General features: G+C 44.7%; 2 protein-coding genes across 7 annotated transcripts in view; one reads left to right on the top strand and one right to left on the bottom strand.

Moving 5' to 3' along the window:
- Positions 1-507: 507 nt before the first annotated feature.
- Positions 508-6,058, bottom strand: MEPCE (methylphosphate capping enzyme). The gene is made up of 4 exons (XM_079788597.1): positions 3,221-6,058; positions 1,895-2,113; positions 1,596-1,722; positions 508-1,480 (listed from the first exon to the last, which is right to left on the bottom strand). Exons 1-4 carry the CDS (start codon positions 4,865-4,867, stop codon positions 1,428-1,430), a joined length of 2,046 nt encoding a protein of 681 aa, XP_079644723.1. The 5' UTR covers positions 4,868-6,058; the 3' UTR covers positions 508-1,427.
- Positions 6,059-6,652: 594 nt separating this feature from the next.
- The window catches only part of ZCWPW1 (zinc finger CW-type and PWWP domain containing 1), a 31,907-nt gene continuing 19,751 nt past the window's right edge, over positions 6,653-18,808 (top strand). For 2 of the 6 annotated variants that reach the window (XM_079785347.1, XM_079785352.1), the window contains exons 1-7: positions 6,653-6,766; positions 11,035-11,092; positions 11,821-12,095; positions 12,539-12,629; positions 13,456-13,543; positions 14,949-15,106; positions 15,316-15,438. In XM_079785347.1, the coding sequence (XP_079641473.1) occupies positions 11,065-11,092; positions 11,821-12,095; positions 12,539-12,629; positions 13,456-13,543; positions 14,949-15,106; positions 15,316-15,438 (763 nt within the window). In that variant the 5' untranslated portion in view covers positions 6,653-6,766; positions 11,035-11,064. Of the gene's footprint in view, positions 6,767-11,034; positions 11,093-11,820; positions 12,096-12,153; positions 12,439-12,538; positions 12,630-13,455; positions 13,544-14,948; positions 15,107-15,315; positions 15,439-18,808 lie in introns of those variants that run through there. The other 4 variants (XM_079785348.1, XM_079785349.1, XM_079785350.1 and 1 more) reach the window with 4 other exon arrangements.

Genomic DNA, 18,808 nt, shown 5'->3' on the forward strand with positions numbered 1-18,808 from the left:
TTGCAGTCACACCTACCACCTTTGTTTTTTATGATACTACACTTGTTTCTTTGCACCACTTATTTCTGATCACTTTATGTGGATCTCAGCCTGCATGTTACCTGACTCAAGGAACCTGGCAAGGCAGCTACTAGCATTTAGTTATTTAAGTTATCTCCTTTTACCTTCAAGGGCCTTGCCCATCTTTACACCTGACCAGAGTACTCAATACTTGACAAGCCGCTGAATAGCTACATGTTAAGTTAAACTGCCTATTAGTCTGGTTCCACAGTATCAAAAAAAGAGGCTGGATGATAGGGAGGTTCTAGAGCAGGGAGTCGGTCCAGTCCAAACTGTCTTTTTCTAGCTCCACTTGAACTCTGTTAAATTCCAAAGTTAGCCTCTGCCAAAGCTTCCACAAAAAAACAACTATGAATGTTTTTTGTTTTTTTTGGTGGGGGGAGGATGGGAGAAAGATGGGCTCTTCAAGTTTCACATCAAAATTTGCATTTTACCCTTTTCCTCACTAGGGTCCTATATAGTTGTGTGTAGATGTAGCAATCCACAATCTTCCCAATCATTGAAAAACCTTGAGAGTAGTTTAGACAGAGGAAGCACAGGTTGTACTGGGAGGCACCATCCCTTCCCACCAGTTAAAAAGTGCCAGCCTGGCCTGTGTGGCCCCGTGGTTGAGCATTGACCTATGAACCAAGAGGTCACGGTTCAATTCCCGGTCAGGGCATATATGCCTGGGTTGCAGGATTGATTCCCAGTGCAGGGTGTGCAGGAAGCAAGCCAATCAATGATTCTCATCATTGATGTTTCTCTCCCTTCCTCTCTCTGAAATCAATTAAAAAAAAAAAAATATATATATATATATATATAAAACAAAAAGTGCTAGACATAGGTGTGGGGGCCATTGCCCTAAACATCAAGTTTATTGTGCTGTTCTTACATTCCAAACCCAATCCCCTCTCCCAATGGGGGACAGCAGAGGGATTTTCACAGTACCTGCATGCCTCCCCATCAAGCTTCCCCCCCTTTAGCCTCAGTCCATCTATCATGTGGTCCACTGAAACGTAGGTAGGGGCAAGGGCTGAGGAGAATGGGAATTTCTCCGTGGAAGGACAGGAGGAAGAGGCCAGAGAACTTGGTAACTCCTCACCTCCTGTGCCCTAGGAGAACAGAGGTCAGCAAACAGTCCATGCCATCCAGCCAGTGGGCTGGGGGAAGAGGAAGATGGCCGTAACTCCAGAACAGCTGGGCTTGCTGCTTAGGTATCAGAGGTGTAGGGAGGAGGCTGGGGCAGCAACACAGGAAAAGCTTTCTATGCAGATCCAAGAAAGGAAACTTTTGGAGCCAGAAAGGAAAGACTGCGGGTTATTTTCTTTCCCCAGGTCCTTAAGAGCAGCGGGCAGCTTCTTCACACTTTCTGTTCAGGGGGCCACTTAGTGGCTGGGGGAACGGGCCTTGTGGAACAGGTACACAGGACGCTGGAAGCCTAAGAGGAGAGTGTGCAATCAGGAGGGATGGGCAGGACCTCAAGACTCCACAGAGTCTGTGCCTTCTCCCTCAGGACTGGTCTTCCTCCCCCCACCAAAATAAGCCAGACTTACCTTTGAACGTGTTGTGGGGTGTGGCCACAAGCTCGTAGCTGGAAAAGCCCACTTCTGGGGATGTCAGGTAGGAACTGAACTGCTCTGGCTTCAGCTGGATCCGATAATAGTTCTTGTAGGTTGTTTCCTAGGGAGAAGAGCAGGGAACCACTTCACCTTGCTGCCTTCTCCCCTGCCAGAGAATGATGCCCACCCAGGAGATCTTTTCACCTTTTCCAGAAAGTCCATTCCACTTTTTTGGGGGTATTTCTTGCCTCAACTAAAGGACATACCCAATTTCCACTTAAATACCAACTCACTGTGAGAGTCTTTCTCTTGGCGTAGGTTGACCAAGGTTGGGGTTCGAGGATCAAGATGCCCCCAGGGCGTAGGTGCCGGTAGATCCGTCGAAACATGCGCTTCAGTCCCTCGTCTCCCCAGTTCAGATGTACCCACTTGGTAAGGCTGAGGCAGAGCACCACATCATACTCAGGTGTTTGGGCCTCCACCAGCTCATCTCGATCCAGCACGTAGTTACCCTGAGGGAGCGGTCAACAGCGGCATTAAGAGCCATGGCCCCACACATTCACTCCGCAGCCTCACTTTGTAGCCCTTGGCCACAATCATCTTCGATACCCTCAGTATCACTTTTTTTGCATGCTATTGGTGGTACACCAAACAAAAAGAAGCCTGGATAATTTTAATTTGAGCAAAGTATCCACGAGATCTCCAAAGTTGGGGTGAAACTTCAGAGAAAGAATGCTAGAGTTCCTCCAAGACCCTGTCCATTAAGCCCAGCGAGTCAACATTATGCAAAGGGACCTAACCCAGATTTGGAAGGGAGACCTGTGGTTCCTTCTCAGTAGTTGGGGCTGGCAAAGTTTTAGGATTGTTCTTTCCAGAGAAGTGAAGAGGCCATCCATCCCTTAAGAAATTTTTTCTAGATAAGCTCAATACCACCCTCTGGAAAGTCTATTTTCCAACACTACTGGATATGGCCGAATTGGAGTGTTTTTATGAGGAGCTACGTGCAGGCAGTCAGGGGACGGACGCTGAAGACATGTTACCCTCCCCTCCCACAGAGGACTCTGACTCTTCTCCACCTATTATCTAGGGTCAACGTGGAGATGGTCCAAGGCCAAGCCACTTGGGTTCCTGACCACTGACACTTTCCAACTCTATTGAATGCAAACAAAGTCCCTATCAATGGAGAGAAACTGCAAATATTAGCCACTACCCTACCCAATCCTCCCTCCACCCTGAGACATTCCATGTCTGATACCCATCCCTTCATGCACATTCAGTAAGTTAGAGGACACGTTTTCATGTGGACCAAATCCCCTAGTGAGCATCAGAAGTAGCCCCCTAGGGAAGGTGGACTGGCCTGGATTACAGTCCAGGTAGGGAGCAGGGCAAAAGGGGTCAGATCCCTTTTTGGGGCTAGGAGTCACAAGAAAGGAGCCCAGGTGGAGCTACCTTTCCAGGTTATAGGAAGGGACACCCAGTGGATTCAGACCCTTCTCTTGAGGATCTGGTTCTCCTGGTGTGGACTGCATGCACAGAAATCCCTCTGGCTCATAACTTTCCTGTCACATTATTATTTAATCTCATCCTCATACCTGGGCCCTATCCCAAGACCCTCTTACCGTAACGAAGACAACATTGTTGGGGAAGACTGATGTGTCTGCTCCATCCAAGGGCACTTGGGGTGCAGCAATGGGACCCCGGCTTGCTGTCAGTGAGGCTGGGAAGCAGCTCCTCTTTCGGATGGTTGTGACCCCTTCCGCACTCTCTGCTCCTGGGTCCCCCTCAGCAGTCTGGGATCGCAGACGCAGCTCCTCTGACAGGTAGTGTCTGATGTTTTGGCGGGCCGAGTGGATGAGTTGGGAATCGATATCCAGGCCTACCATGCGGGATGGGCCCCACTTACAGGCAATGCTCAGGGTCACATGGCCCACATTGCAGCCCAAATCTAGGACGTCCCGACCCTGAAACCACTCAGGCTTCAACACCCGAAGGCGCCCATCCTCACAGGAAGGATTTCGGTACCCATAGTACTTGCAGTAATTCCCATACTGGAACTTGCGCTGTTGCTTTTTGAAACCTGCTGCAGGTAGTGGGTGGAGGTGGTGGCGGCCTCCCCCACTCCCTCGGCCCTTTTCTTTGGGACCCTGGCTTCCTCCACTCCTAGCCCCTGCCTCTGACTTGCTGGAAGTCCTGCGCCGTTTTCTATGTCGTGAGGAGGAAGACGGGGGTGCAGAGGCAATTGAGGCAGCTGAAGAGGCTGAGAGGGAGCCTGAGGGACCCGGTAGGGCAGATGGAAGGGGAGACACGACCTCATCCCTGCAGTTGATGGCTGTGTTGAGTTCATAGGGCTCGGGGGCATCACGGTTTTGGTTCTGGCCCCTATGCCGTTGCTGCTGTGTGGTGCCCTCCCCATGGAGTGAGGGAGTAGGGGGAGCTGTGGGCAGCACAGAGTGGCTATCAATCCCTCCAGTTGCCTGCTGCTGCTGGTGGTGCTGTCCCCGGTGTCTATGTCGCTTCCGACCAGTCTTGAGTGGTGAAGCAAGAACTACTTGGGCCTCATCAGTGCAAGTATTGAGACTGAGTGGGTCAGTAATATCTTTGGGGATGAGAATCTCCACTGGATCTCGCCCCTTGGCCGGAAGTGGGGATGACTTAGGGGTCTCAGCATTGAGTGCGCGGCTCACTTCCTCATCCAGGAGGCTATTCAGGTTCAGTGGATCAAAGATATTGCCCCCCAGGAGGAAGTTGGAGGGTAACACAGAGTCACAGTCCGAATTAACCCGCCTGCGCCTCTTGAAGGCCGGATGTTTGAAGCCTCCACCACCTCCCCCTACATTGCAGCTATTTCTCCTCTTGCCCCCACCTCCCCCAGGGGGCCGGTGGGGCTGATAGCCGTTCCGGGGTCGAGGCGGGGCAGGGGGTCCCAGTTCTGTTCCACCCCCTCCCCGTCGCTCCTCCCCCACGTCCGGGGGAGCGGCTCGCCCGTGGGGATCCGACAAGCGGGCCTCCCCTCGCTGCTGCTGCGACTGGCTGACCCGAGGCTGGGCAGTAGCCCCGGGGCTCTCCTTGCCCGCTCCAGAAGCCAAGACCCCGGCTGCGTGTGCTCGCGGGCCAGGCCCACGCTGCGTACCGCCGCGGAGCTCCCCGGAGGCGGGCTCTCGGTGCGGTTGCACCGAGGGGCTGCCCCCTCCGCCTGACTCCTCTTTGAGCGGCGGCGGCGGGGCAGGTACCAGAAACGGCTCCTTCTCCGCCGCCATCTCTATCATTGCCTCCCCTTATTCCGTCCCAGTCGAGGGCTAAGAGGGTGGACCAGGGGGCTTAACCCCCCCCCTCTTCCTACACCCGCTCCCTTCCCCCCTTTCCTGGGTGCGCGCGCAGCTCCTCTCGCCTAGTCTCGCGCCCTAGCGCCTCCCCCGAAGCGCGGCCCCCTCGCCTACGAGACCAAAACAAGATGCCCGCGAGACCCGAACTCCGGGAATAAACCGCGCGTGCGCCGACCCCTTTCTCCTCTTCCACTACCGCTTGGCCGCGAGCGCGCACTGCGAAGCGCGTTCCTCTCGCCCCAGAATCACGCATGCGCACTCCGCCGCCACCCTGGTCGCGCGCGCATCCGAGTACGAACCAACTTAACGGCTCCGGGAGTTTAAATATAGCTCCCTTTAATCCCCCCAAAAGCCCACCACCCCAAACTGACACCCTACTTCCCTTCGCTGCTATGTTCGTCCCTACTGATATCCTTTGTCTCTGCCGCGCGAACCCACCCACCGTAGGCGGGGACGGGGAGCTGGTGTGAAAAGGTCTCCTTGACACCCGACCCTTGTTCCTGAGGAATGAGTCTCAGCGGTCTCCGCCCGGCTCTAAACCCAACAACCTCCCTACCCCGCCTCCTTCCTCCCCCTAGCGGGGAGCGCCTGCGCACATCCTTTTGGGCTTGCGCGGGTTGATGCAGCACGTGCTGATGGTGGTGCCCCGCCCTCCGTCCTAGGGGCGGGGACTGTTACGTCGCTTCCCCAGGTTTGGTACACGTAACGTGCGTTAGCACGATTGGGAGGGGCGTGGCTAAGGAACGGGTAGGCCCTCATGAATTATTCATGACTTAGTTGTCTCCGTTTGCCCACCTACTTAGAAGGGCTGCGGGGAACGAGGGGGGTGAACCTTAAAAGTAGAGGGAGGAGCGAGTGTACTGTCTTCCTACGAACTGTTCTCAATAAAATACGATAAGTCATTTTAACTCACCCCCCTGGAAAATATTCACTGCTGAACTGGAAAAAAAAAATCACTAAAACAGCTGATGTCCAACTTCCTCTTCCAAAGTAATGGCCGCGTAGTCCTCTCGCTCCTCAGCCTTCCCCTAATCGCGATCACCTGAGGACACCACGCCCTTCCCTCCGTCTCCCAAAGCCCCGATGCCAACGCCCCTGTACCCCACCGGACTCCTGCGCGCTCGACCCCCTAGCCCGAGGACTGTGACCCTATGCCCACCGCAACCACCAATAGCAATACATTCACCACTACCACCATCTCGCACGCAGGCCTTCCGAGTACAGCTACGGCTTCGTGCCGCCTTAAGATAAACGAGTGTGGGTGGGGAAGAGGTTTAGGCTTGGTTGCCCCTGCCTCGGCCAATGAGGAGGAAGCTATTCAACGCCCATTCTACTGGGTGCAAGGTGGCCCTTTTTCCCTTCCAACAGTGCTGGGGTGCGGGCCCTGTTGCACCCCAGACTGGTGGGAGCGGCGAGAATGGGGCGGAGAGTCTCAAACAAATATTAAAATACGGGTTCGAAGGAGACTAAAAGGAATAATAGGAATCAGGGAACGAAAAGGAAAATACAGCTTGGGGCAGAGGAGTTAGTAAAAGAAAGCTGTGGTTCATTAACGGTCAGGCACTGCTGTGGACGCCTAAAGAAAAAAAGTGAGGCCATCTAGGATTATGGGATTTGTAGTTTTACAGGGCGTTAGAGGGGAAGATGGCGACATTCAGTTGCGCAAGCGCAAACGCATCTCCTGACTGCGCATGCGCCTCAGCACGGAGCGTTCGCCACTGGAGGGAACTGTGGAGCTTATGCGTGTCCTCGCGCCTTTTCTTGGTGGCGGGAAAAGTGGGTCGAGGTCGGAGGGGCTTGCAGAATTGTTGCAGTAGTTCTCTCTGTTCCTCGCTCCAGAAGGTAGCTATCTCTAACCTGGTTACAGATGAAGGTGTTAGGCGCAGCTAATCCTGGGATCTTTCGTCTGAGTTTTCTCGTCAGGGTGACAACTCCTACCCCTGCTCCTGAGAACCTCTAACCGCAAACTCGCCCCCAGCCAACAAACAAAGTAACCTATTCTTTCATACTGGCGGGCAATGAGGGTCCGAGCGAGAATGAGGGTTCTGGTGTCTGAGCGGGAGGGGCAGCTGAGGGGAAATTCTCTCATGGTGGGGTTCTTGATGGGGGAAGAGAATCTAGAAAGACACGGTTTTACTCTTTGAGGGGCGTCAAGGACTTTTGACTGTGATACCTCCGATCTTAAGAGAGACGTGGTGAAGGAAGAGCGAGGCAAAATGGCGACCACCAGGAAGTTATTCCCTCAAATTTTAAAGGTGGAATTAAGGCCTTTTACTGTTCCAAACCTTGGCACCCTGAGAGGAAAAATGGCGCGGTGATCTGGAAGTTGATGGAGATGTGCTGCTTTAAGCGAAAACAACACCAAAAAGGCTAGTTGGAGGTCGGGAACGAGGGCACACTGGAAGCGTCTTTGGCAGTAGATAGCAAGAACAAGCTCAGAGTCCCGAAGGAGTGCGTTTTTGTGATAAGTGGCCATATCTTTGTGCTTCCCTGCACTCTCTGAACCAAGAAGCTTTAGTTCACCATTTATAATATTCTGTGAAAGGTTTAGGTTAACTATAGTAGTTATGACAGTAATGTCAGGTAGTCTAGTAAAGGCAGTAGGGTAGCTGGAATCTTCTTTTTCCTTCTGTCTTGTTAAATGTTTTAAATCATCCTCTCTGAGCACAGAAAAAAAAAAAAAAGAGAAAAGAAACCAACTGTTACTGATTGAGGCATGAAAATAAGCAGATTAGACATTAAAGCCAAAAGGGAATCCAATTCCAGCTTAAAGGAGATTTTAAATATAGTCTTTAAATACAGGTTTTTGAAGCTTGCATAGTTTATATTAGAGTACAATTCTAAAGGGTTTACATTTATTTTCTTAGATCAAGGATTCCAGAAACAATATAGAGGGAATATTTGGATAGTTAGGAGGAAGAAATTTGTGAACACATTTTAAATGGGGGGAGGAGGGAAGAGAATGAATGCTTTTTGAAAAGCATTTACAAGACTGAATTAAGTTATTTAGCTAGACCAGTTCTTAAACATGTTATACTCTTTTGTACTCTTGAAAATTCTGAAGGACTCTAAAGATTGGTTTATATCTATGGCAGAAATTAACCAGAAAGATTTAAACATTTATTAATGTTAAAATAATAAACTCATTACATGTTTACATTTTTATGAAAAATATATTTTCCCAAACAAAAGGAACGTTAGTGTGAACATGATGTTGTTTTACATTTTTGAAATATCTTTCATGTTTGGCTTAATAGAAGACAGCTGGATTTTCATCTGTTTCTAAATTCAATCTGTTATGATACAGGCATACCTCGTTTTATTGCACGTCCCTTTATTGTGCTTCACAGGTGTTGCATGTTTGTTTGTCTTTTTTTTTTTAAATGTATTTTATTGATTTCAGAAAGGAAGGGAGAGGGACAGAAAGACAGAAACATCAATGATGAGAGAGAATCATCGATTGGCTGCCTCCTGCACAGCCCCTACTGGGGATCCAGTCCACAACCCAGGCATATGCCCCTGGCCGGAATCGAACCTGGAACCCTTCAGTCCACAGGCCAACGCTCTATCCACCGAGCCAAACCAGCCAGGGTTGTTTTTTTTAATAAATTAAAGGCGAGACCCTCCATCAGCAAAAGATTACAGCTTGCTTTATTGTGATACTCACTTTATTGTGGTGGTTTGGAACCAAATCTGCAATATATACAAGGTATGCTTGTATCTTGTTTTGGTTGAAGTATATGAGAAAATCTAGCCTAACACAATAAGTAGTTGGAAAAGGGAGAGGACCCCCAGGAGTCTTTGGATCACACTTTGAGAACTGCTGAGCAAGGTGATTTTTTCTTAAAACCAATGTGATGATTTTTAGTGTTTAAGTGAAAGTCATTTATTAGCTGGTCAGATGAAAGTTGGTGGTATTTTGTATATTTATTAACTATTTAGAAATATTTCTCTCTCTGAACTATATTTCAGTATTTGTTATTGTGGAAAAAAATAATTAGTCTGGAACAGAGGAGCAGAGACTTGAGTTGTCAGTGATTTCCTGGCTTTCCTTTATTGATCAGGTTAGAGATTTTCTTTAAAGGTAATGTTCTTCATCACAAACCCACTCTCGATTAAGGGGAAGTGTTACACATCATTGCTTACTAGTATAGATTTACTACAGTTACCTCAATAATGATCCACAATTTTATCCAGTTGGTTGGGGCTCCAGTAACACACTTTTTCCTACAGAGGTCACTAGAGGCTTAAATAATGATTTGAACCTAACTTGGAAAATTTGTGCATTTTTAGATTGATCAAAATACTCTTCATTTTATTTAAAGAATTTATAATTAAAAAAAATAACTTTTGAAGTGATAATATGTGTATGCTATAAAATGTTAGAGATGCATGAGGGGGTACAATAAAAAGCTCCCTTCCATACAGTTCTACTCTCCAGAGGCATATTATAAAGACAGACATTTAAAAAAATTTTTTTTTTCTTTTAAAAGATAGACATTTAAAAAAAAAAAAAAGGAAATTTTGCCCTAACCAGTTTGGCTCAGTGGATAGAGCATCGGCCTGCGGCCTCAAGGGTCCCAGGTTCGATTCCGGTCAAGGGCATGTACCTTGGTTGTGGGCACATCCCCAGTGGGGAGTGTGCAGGAGGCAGCTGATCGATATTTCTAGCTCTCTATCTCTCTCCCTTCCTCTCTATAAAAAAATCAATAAAATATATTTAAAAAAAATAAAAAAAGGAAATTTTGTCATCTCAAATCTACTAATTTTCACTTCTCATTTAGTATAGCTCTTCTTGAAATTTATATTACTTTCTTAGGGACTTCTAAAGATTATTTTTGGGATTCTGGAATCTGAGAGAAAATATGTTTGTCATTTGTGGTCAAATTAATATTCCTTTTGCAACCAATTTGATTCAGTTTTTAGCTTCTACTTAGGATTATCATAAAGAAGGAGACCAATTTGCTGTAGTGTTTCTCCCCCAATTTCCCATTTGCTTTTTTTCTTAGAGCAAATACATTTGGGGGTTGGTAGTGGTGAGATGCAAAAAGTGAGAAAATGTGCTCCTTAATATAAAGGAAAAGTAGTTATTGCAGAACAGCACATCAGAATTATCCACATTCAGAAATTAAGAACTAGAACAGAAAAACACCAAAAGATAACTTAAAAATACTTTACACCCAATCATACTGTAGCCACACTAAGTCAAGCCCCAACACCTTTTGAATTCATCTTAGGAACCAGGGAGAGGAACTTTACACCCCAAACAACTGAGTGTTCACTATAATTTGAAGGTCTTAAAATTTTCAGATCCTTTAAAGGGAACTGTATATAAACTTAAAGATTCATTTTATGCTACTTTGTGGGTTTTTTATAAGTGGGAGATGGCAGAGTTGGAAGATTGAGTTGCAAGTCTAGGGCCTTCAAAGTACTCAAAACCAGCAGTCAGAAATAAGATCACTGAGAAGAATAGATGTTGTATTAGTAGAATTTGAAAGCAAAGGCCTGGGTTCAACTTGGCTCTCCCATGTATTAACACTGAAGCTTTGGGCAAACCACTTAAACTCTCTGCATATTTTGCATCTGTAAAAAGGGGAAATGATATATTATGGCCTCTAATAACCCTACCAGAGTTATAGTGTTTATTATAACTTTTACAAAAATAAGAGTGAATTATATGCTTTATACCTAAAAAAACTGGGTAGAGGGTTATACATTTAGGCTGATAAAAAAGCAATTCTCTTCTAACAAGTGGATAGAAGTAATATCAATAGTGGAAAGTATAAATTGGAAAAATTATTGGAACATCACCCACAAATTGAATCTCAGCATTCTGCTGTGCCACAGGTGACTTAGAAATGTATGAGTATATTAATCTCTTCAGCACTTAAAACACTAAGAATTATTGCTAATCTTTAAAACAATAACTCTGATTGTCCTCTGGCATGTAATTGGCATTGCCCAGAAGGCAGAAGTATAGTCAAGAAGGCAGAACATGTAATTCAGGGGTTCCAGGAAAAGAAATCCTGAACCCAAGAAGACAGGAAGAAAAGAAAGTTTAAACTCATGTTCAATCAGAGCCTTAGCAGTTAATTTCTTTTTTCTAACAGAGGCACAAAAGAGTGTAGCTTCTGAGCTGAATGATGACAACATCACAGAGTAAAGAAGGTGAGTCAAGAGTGAGGGAGGTTCATTTTATACATATTTTTCATTTTTCCCTTCTCAGAATCCTACCAAAGAGAAGCACAGTTTACATATTTTTTATTTCCACTTTGTTAAAGTTACTACGTTTCTAGACACCTTGAGTGAAATATATATCTTAGAAATAGTCCTGCTCAAGGAATATATGAACTCATAAATATCTATAACATAAATTTGAATGGGGTGAATGTCACCAGGCAGGTACAAAGTATTATGGAAGCTCAGAAGAAAGATATATTACTTACACCTGGGAGAATCACTACAATTTTCATTGTATCATCTGTAGATTTAAACTATATTTTTTCATTTTCTCTTAATTTCCCATAAAATTTTGTCCAAAGTTAAAATAGACAAATTTTAAAAATTTTACATTTAAATAATTCAGTTTACCAAATGCTTATATTTGTCATATTTATCACCTTTGAATTACTCAGTGGTTCCTAAACCTGGAAGTACATCAGAATCATCTAGATAGTCCTGTAAAATTTCAGATTCTCGGGTCTCACTTCAAAATATTTCATCAGAAACTCAGGGCAGGGTAAGTGAGGGTGGGTGAGTAGAGACCTAGAAATATGAATTTAGTAAAATATTTCTCCAGATAATTCTGATATGGTCAGTCAATTGGCAGTGTTTGGCAGTCTCTGTGTTAGACACTACGTTTCATAAATTCCATTTGATAATAAAATTTCTTTCAGAATATGGGAAAGGATCAAAAAAACCCTTTATCCCACCTGCACAAAAATTGCATAGCCTGATGCCTTACATCCCTAACTCACACAAAGAGGAGACTATGGAGATCAGTTCTCTGGAGGCAGAGGCTGGACCAAACCTGGCAGAGGCCGGACCAAACCTGCTAAAGGCCAAGTTAGAGAAGAAGGAGGAGGGAGCAACCACAGTGAATGGTCCATGCAGTGACCAGGAGAAAAAAGTAAAGGTTCAAGACAACAAGCAAGCAGAGAAGAAAGCAAAGGTATCAGTTATACTGATGGGCTCTAGTGGGACAGTTTCTTCTAGTCATCCATCCTGAACAAATAGAATCTTTCCATGTTGGGGAAATTCATCTTGTAGTTTCAGTTTTTTATTCCTTTTTGGGGACTTCCATTTTTTTCTTAAAAAGGTAAAAAATGTTTTGATGAAAGTATTTAGCAGGAAATAATGGTAGGTATATAGAGGCTGAGGTGGTTTGGATATGAAAGTAGAGGTGAACAGAAATTTAATCAGCTTTTTCTATTTTTTGACTCCTTTATTCCCAGGAGATCTGGGATAGAGTTTATGGAGTCCTTATGTACGATCGACTTCATGCTCTCAGCCTTGTGAGTTTACTGCCTCATCTAACGAAGGCTTTTCTGACTGGCCAGAGAGGAGAACTGGGAAAAGACAAGCAGTTTTCCTTCTCTACCCTTGTCTATGCAGGAAAAATCAAATCTCACCAATGAAGAGTTTGAGGAGATTGTCCAGATTGTGATACAGAAGTCCCTCCAAGAGTGCTTGGGTATGGCTTTTGGTGAGAGAAAAAGAGTTTAAGTTAGGCAGAAAAACTTTTACCTGAGATGTTGAGTAAATTGACAGCTTCCTTTCTAGCCTCCATCCCTTAAGTAAGAAAATATTAGATGGGACTTTGACATACTTTAAAATACTTCATCTTCTATCAACAGGACTATAGCTAAACCACCTTAGATAAGGGGTACAGACTTTTAGAAAAGTAGATTACATTTACTTCAGAATGTAAATACACTTTCATCTAGATTTTTTAAAGTATAAGTTAAATTCATTTCTATACGTTCATAATTTACTTAGAAAAGATAAATTATTTTTCCCAGTTTTGAAGAATTTAGTTTCCATCTACCATTGTATATTTTCTGTTTCTCATACTGTTTCAACCTGTTCAAGGATTTTATTTTTAGAACAAAGGACTCTATAGCATAGGCCCCAAGATCCTATCAATAAGGTCATGAGGCTAAGGAAAATGGTCTGATATTTTCAGCTATTCTTAGATGTAATTCTATTCCTAGAGGAAAGTTTAAGGAAAAATCATATAAAACACAGTAAAGAAAATAAAATTAACATTACCTGGCTATCCTGGAATGAGGCAGGTCAATCTGGAAAGGCTTTTAGAAGGACATAAATTTGTATTTTTTCCTGAAATTTTAAAGACTTAAAATTTTATGATATGACAAAAGTCCAAAAGTAGACTCTTCCAGGCAACAGGTGGAAGACATTTTAATGAAAGATTATAATTTAGAAATAATGGAGTGGTTATTTCTTAAAATTACTTCTTTGCTTATAGTGTTTTGTTTTGGAAGAGATAGAATCTAGCCTTGATTTTGCAGAGACTTCCTGTGCCCAGCCCATAAGACGTACCCAGTTAGACAAGGAACCAGGAATTTCTTCTACTACTGATAATGATAATGCTGATAGGTAAGTTTATTCCTGTTAGGTGAGTTGATTACAGGGTAGACTTAATATTTATAAAAGGTTATCTATCTACCTACCAACCTACCTATCTAGTCATTTTTTATATCTCTGTAAATTTGTCTCAGCTCAGGAAAGCTACCTGTTTGAATTGGGAAAAATAGGCAGGTAGATAGGTAAAATGACATCAGGAGGCCTTAGAGAGCCTAGGATTCTTCTATCCTTTTTTTTTTTTTTAATTTCTTTATTGATTAAGGTGTCACATATTTGTCCTCATCCCCCCATTCCCATCCCACACCCCCATGGATGCCCCAACCCCCTGTTGAACTTAACCATTGGTTAGGCTCTTATGCATGCACACAAGACCTTTGGTTGATCTCTCCCTTCTCCCCCCACCCTCCCCTATCCTCCCTCTGAGGCCCGATAGTCCGATCGATGCCTCCTTGTTTCTGGTTCTGTTCTTGTTCATCAGTCCATGTTGTTCATCATTTCCCCTAGATGAGCGAAATCATGTGTCACTAGAGATATACTTATAAGAATTGAATGTGCAACGGGCAATAATAGTTATGCTGACAGGCAAATGAATCAGTCTGTAGTGAGTTTCTTTCTGGACCAACAGTTCTTTTGAGACCCAATATCAATGTCCACCAGTTCCTTATGAGTACATGTCGGCACTGACCCCTCAGCTCTGGATGGTGGACAAATGGTGGTAATGCAGGTCCGACTCCCTCTGGTTTGGTCTCGGCCGGACCCAGGGGCACGGCTTCACCCGGATCCAGGGGCCCACGGCCTCACCCGGACCCGGGGGCCAGGCTCACCCGGATCCAGGGGCCCACGGCCTCACCCGGACCCGGGGCCAGGCTCACCCGGATCCTGGGGCCCACAGCCTCACCCGGACCCGGGGGCAGGCTCACCCGGATCCTGGGGCCCACGGCCTCACCCGGACCCGGGGCCAGGCTCACCCGGATCCTGGGGCCCACGGCCTCACCCGGACCTGGGACCCAGGCTCACCCGGATCCTGGGGCCCACGGCCTCACCCGGACCCGGGGGCAGGCTCACCCGGATCCAGGGGCCCACGGCCTCACCCGGACCCGGGGGCAGGCTCACCCGGATCCAGGGGCCCACGGCCTCACCCGGACCCGGGGCCAGGCTCACCCGGATCCAGGGGCCCACGGCCTCACCCGGACCCGGGACCCAGGCTCACCCGGATCCAGGGGCCCACGGCCTCACCCGGACCCGGGGGCAGGCTCACCCGGATCCAGGGGCCCACGGCCTCACCCGGACCCGGGGCCAGGCTCACCCGGATCCAGGGGCCCACGGCCTCACCCGGACCCGGGGCCAGTCTTCTATCCTTTTAAAATTTATTCTTGGATTCTTTTTACCTTTTCATTTAAAAATATCTTATTTTCAGAGAGTGGGTAACGGTACCTCATATTCTAGAGATTTCAGCCTCTCAGGAAGATGGAATAATCCCTGAGATAAAGATATCTAAGCCAGGCCAGCCAGATCCTGCATCATCTGAGAAGAAATTCAGTAAACTCTCTATAAGGAGAAGAAAGAAAAAAGCTCGTAAGTATAGTCAGATATACTTTGACATCTGGCTCAAATACTTAATCCATAAAATTAGGGAATGTGACAGTGGGCAGGCTGAGAATTTCCAACCTATGGCTTGAAACTATCATGCTATGATTCTTTTTCCTTCATCCTTCTTTCTGCTTTACTGTCTACAAAGAATCTCTCCCACATAACCCCACCCTATAATTATTTTATCTTCCCAGAAGATGAGAAAATGAAGAAAGCCCAACCAGGACATGAGCATAAACAGAAAGACCAACCAAAGAAAATGGTACAGGATCATGCTCAGATCAGGGACCAACAAAAAGGAGAGGAAAGTGGTTTTGGTAAGTTCAGCCATGGTTTGGAAAAGTACTTGGGCTTGAAAACTGGAGATGAAGGAGAGAGGCAAGGGTTAGAATGTTAGGGAATTATGCAAAGATTATAATTAATTTCTCATAGCTACTTGTTAGAGCAGGCGTCCTCAACCTGCGGCCCGCGGGCCACATGTGGGTGTTTTTGCCGTTTTGTTTTTTTACTTCCAAAATAAGATATGTGCATAGGAATTTGTTCATAGTTTTTTTTTAAACTATAGTCCGGCCCTCCAATGGTCTGAGGGACAGTGAACTGGCCCCCTGTTTAAAAAGTTTGAGGACCCCTGTGTTAGAGGATATGCTGCTGAAGAAGAGAGAGAAAGATTTAATTCATTGAATTATTCATTCATATAATCTGTAGTTTTGGGGTACCTATTATATACCAGGCATTTTATTTTTATTTTTATTATTTTTATTTTTACTTATTTATTTATTTTATATATATACCAGGCATTTTAGGAGGTGCTGGGTAAGTGCAGAACAAATGAATATAAGCCTGTCACAAGGGAGATGGGCTTCTAAGGAAGGTAGATAAAGCTACAAGTTGGGGATAGAACTGGAAAAGTTTCTAAGAAAAGATACTGCTTGAGCCAGAACTTGAAGTATAATTTAGTCAGATGAACCAAAATGGAAATGGGGTGGATCAGAGTGATAATTTTCAGAGTTATAGAGGAGGACTAATGTTGGTAGCTTTTGGTTGTGCTTTGGGGTAGGAGGTTACAGGGGTAGGGGAGATAAGGCTAGAGACACACAAGGGCCAGGTCATAAAGGGCCTTGCATGTGAAGTTAAGGGGTTTGGGTTTTATTTTATAGATAAAGAGGAACCACTGACATTAAGTAGGGAAAATTTGATAAGATTTCTATTTTAGAAAGCTCACTTTGGCAATAGCATGGAATGAATTTCTGTGAACAAGACTAGACTCAGAAACAGTGATCCAAGCAAGGAAGATAGACAATAGCAGTGATGAAGAAGAGACAAATTTGAGATATTTAGGAGACAGGATCACCATGATATGGTTACCAGTTGGATATAAGAGCTGAGGAAGAGTGAGGCATGAGTGAATGAGTAGCTAAAAGGACTTTGATCTAAAATGGAGAATAAAGAAGAAAAAGTTTAAGGTTGTGAGTTCAGCTGTGAGCAAGTTATGGGATCTTTGAGGAGATTTAGAGACAAGAGTGGACAAGAAGTTAGTGCTAGATTAGATTTTTGGTGGCTTGGATTAGGATGATGAAATTGGAGACAGAGAAATGGATAGTTTCAAGATATGTGTTAGAGGTAACTGTCAGAACTTGGTAATGAATTGGATATGGGAGGTGGTTGAAAGAGGAGAGAGTATGTTAAAGATGATTGGTTTCTGGCTTGAACATTTACATGAAAGGAGGTGGGGAAAGGTGGAGGAAGAACAGATTTGTGGAATCAGATTAAGTGTTTGGGTTTTAGGTCCATTAGATTTGAGATCATTGTGAGACATCCAAATAGAGTTATTAAAGAGCAAGATGGCTATAGATATCTGGGGCTCAGAACAGAGACTGTTAGTATATACATCTGTGTGTTGTCAGGTATGAAAATGTATTTCAAAGCTATGGGAATGGGAAAGTTTGCCTCAGGAGAAAGTGTAACATGGGAGCAAACATCCATGATTGGGCTTTGGAATCCCAACATTTAAAGCTTTAATGGAGAAAAATTAGAACCCAGTAAAGGAGGAAGCTGCCAGAAAGATGGAGAGAGGGAAGAGGAGAGTAAGTGATCACAGAATCCAAGGAAACTAGTATTTCAAGAATGAGAGGTCAACTGAAATGCTCTTAATGTGTGTTTGACATCACTCTTCATTATCATAGCGCCATGTTGTGAGCCTCAAGCTCCATTTTCAGACACATCACCTTCTCTTTCTACATTGTTTGAAAGGGAACTTTAAAGAACTGTTTATTGTTGTCTTTGAAGATTTCATACCAAGCCATAAATATCTAGTTCTATGTCATTAGGATGATTTCCCCCCTCACTCATTTCCTCATGAATATTCATTATTTTCACAACCACCCACTTACTTTAGTGATCTATGTTTACTATTTTTTCTTTTCTTTTTTTAAAAAATAAATCTTTATGTTCAGATTATTACAGATGTTCCTCTTTTTTACCCCCATAGCTCCTTTCTACCTGATTCCACCCCCCTCACCCCATGCCCTTACCTCCCACCACTGTCCTCATCCATAGGTGTACGATTTTTGTCCAATCTCTTCCCGCATCCCTCCCGCCCCCTTCCTCCCCCCCGCCCGAGAATTGTCAGTCTACTCCCTTTCTATGCCCCTGATTCTATTATATTCACCAGTTTATTCTGTTCCTCAGATTTTTTATTGACTCGATTTTTAGATTCACTTGATAGATATGTATTTGTTGTCACTTTGTTGTTCATAATTTTTATCTTTACCTTTTTCTTCTTCTTCCTCTTCTTAAAGAATACCCTTCAGCATTTCATATAATCCTGGTTTGGTGGTGATGAACTCCTTTAGCTTTTTCTTGTCTGTGAAGCTCTTTATCTGACCTTAAATTCTAAATGATAGCTTTGCTGAGTACAGTAATCTTGGTTGTAGGTTCTTGCTGTTCATCACTTTGAATATTTCTTGCCACTCCCTTCTGGCCTGCATAGTTTCTGTTGAGAAATCAGCTGACAGTCATATGGGTACTCCCTTGTAGGTAACTGTTTTTCTCTTGCTGCTTTCAAGATTCTCTATTTGTCTTTTGCCCTTGGCATTTTAATTATGATGTGTCTTGGTGTGGTCCTCTTTGGATTCCTCTTGTTTGGGGTTCTGTGCGTTTCCTGGACTTGTAAGTCTATTTCTTTCACCAGGTAGGGAAAGTTTTCTGTCATTATTTCTTCAAATAGATTTTCAATATCTTGCTCTCTCTCTTCTTCTGGCAGCCCCATAATTCGGATTTTGGTATGCTTGAAGTTGTCCCAGAGGCTCCTTACACTATCTTCATATTTTTGGATTCTTTTTTTCTTTTTGTTTTTCTGGTTGGGTGTTTTTTGCTTTCTCGTATTTCAAATCTTTGGTTTGATTCTTGGGGTCCGCCAGTCTACTGTTGGATTTCTGTATATTATTCTTCTTAAAAAAATATTTTATTGATTTTTTACAGAGAGGAAGGGAGAGGAATAGAGAGTTAGAAACATCAATGAGAGAGAAACATCAGTCAGCTGCCTCCTGCACACCCCCTACTGGGGATGTGCCCGCAACCAAGGTACATGCCCTTGACCAGAATCGAACTTGGGACCCTTCAGTCCGCAGGCCAACGCTCTATCCACTGAGCCAAACTGGTTAGGGCTGTATATTATTCTTTATTTCA

Source organism: Cnephaeus nilssonii, assembly GCF_951640355.1.
Source record: "Cnephaeus nilssonii genome assembly, chromosome: 2".
Lineage (NCBI taxonomy): Eukaryota > Metazoa > Chordata > Mammalia > Chiroptera > Vespertilionidae > Cnephaeus > Cnephaeus nilssonii.

What these genes read in the sequence shown, in the direction of transcription:
- MEPCE (XM_079788597.1), bottom strand. Translation starts at nt 4,867, where the DNA reads ATGATAGAGATGGCGGCGGAGAAGGAGCCGTTTCTGGTACCTGCCCCG. An exon ending in CCAAGAGAAAGACTCTCACA is followed by an intron (nt 1,723 to 1,894) that starts GTGAGTTGGTAT and finishes TCTTCTCCCTAG; the next exon opens with GAAACAACCTACAAGAACTA. An exon ending in ACCCCACAACACGTTCAAAG is followed by an intron (nt 1,481 to 1,595) that starts GTAAGTCTGGCT and finishes CTCTCCTCTTAG; the next exon opens with GCTTCCAGCGTCCTGTGTAC.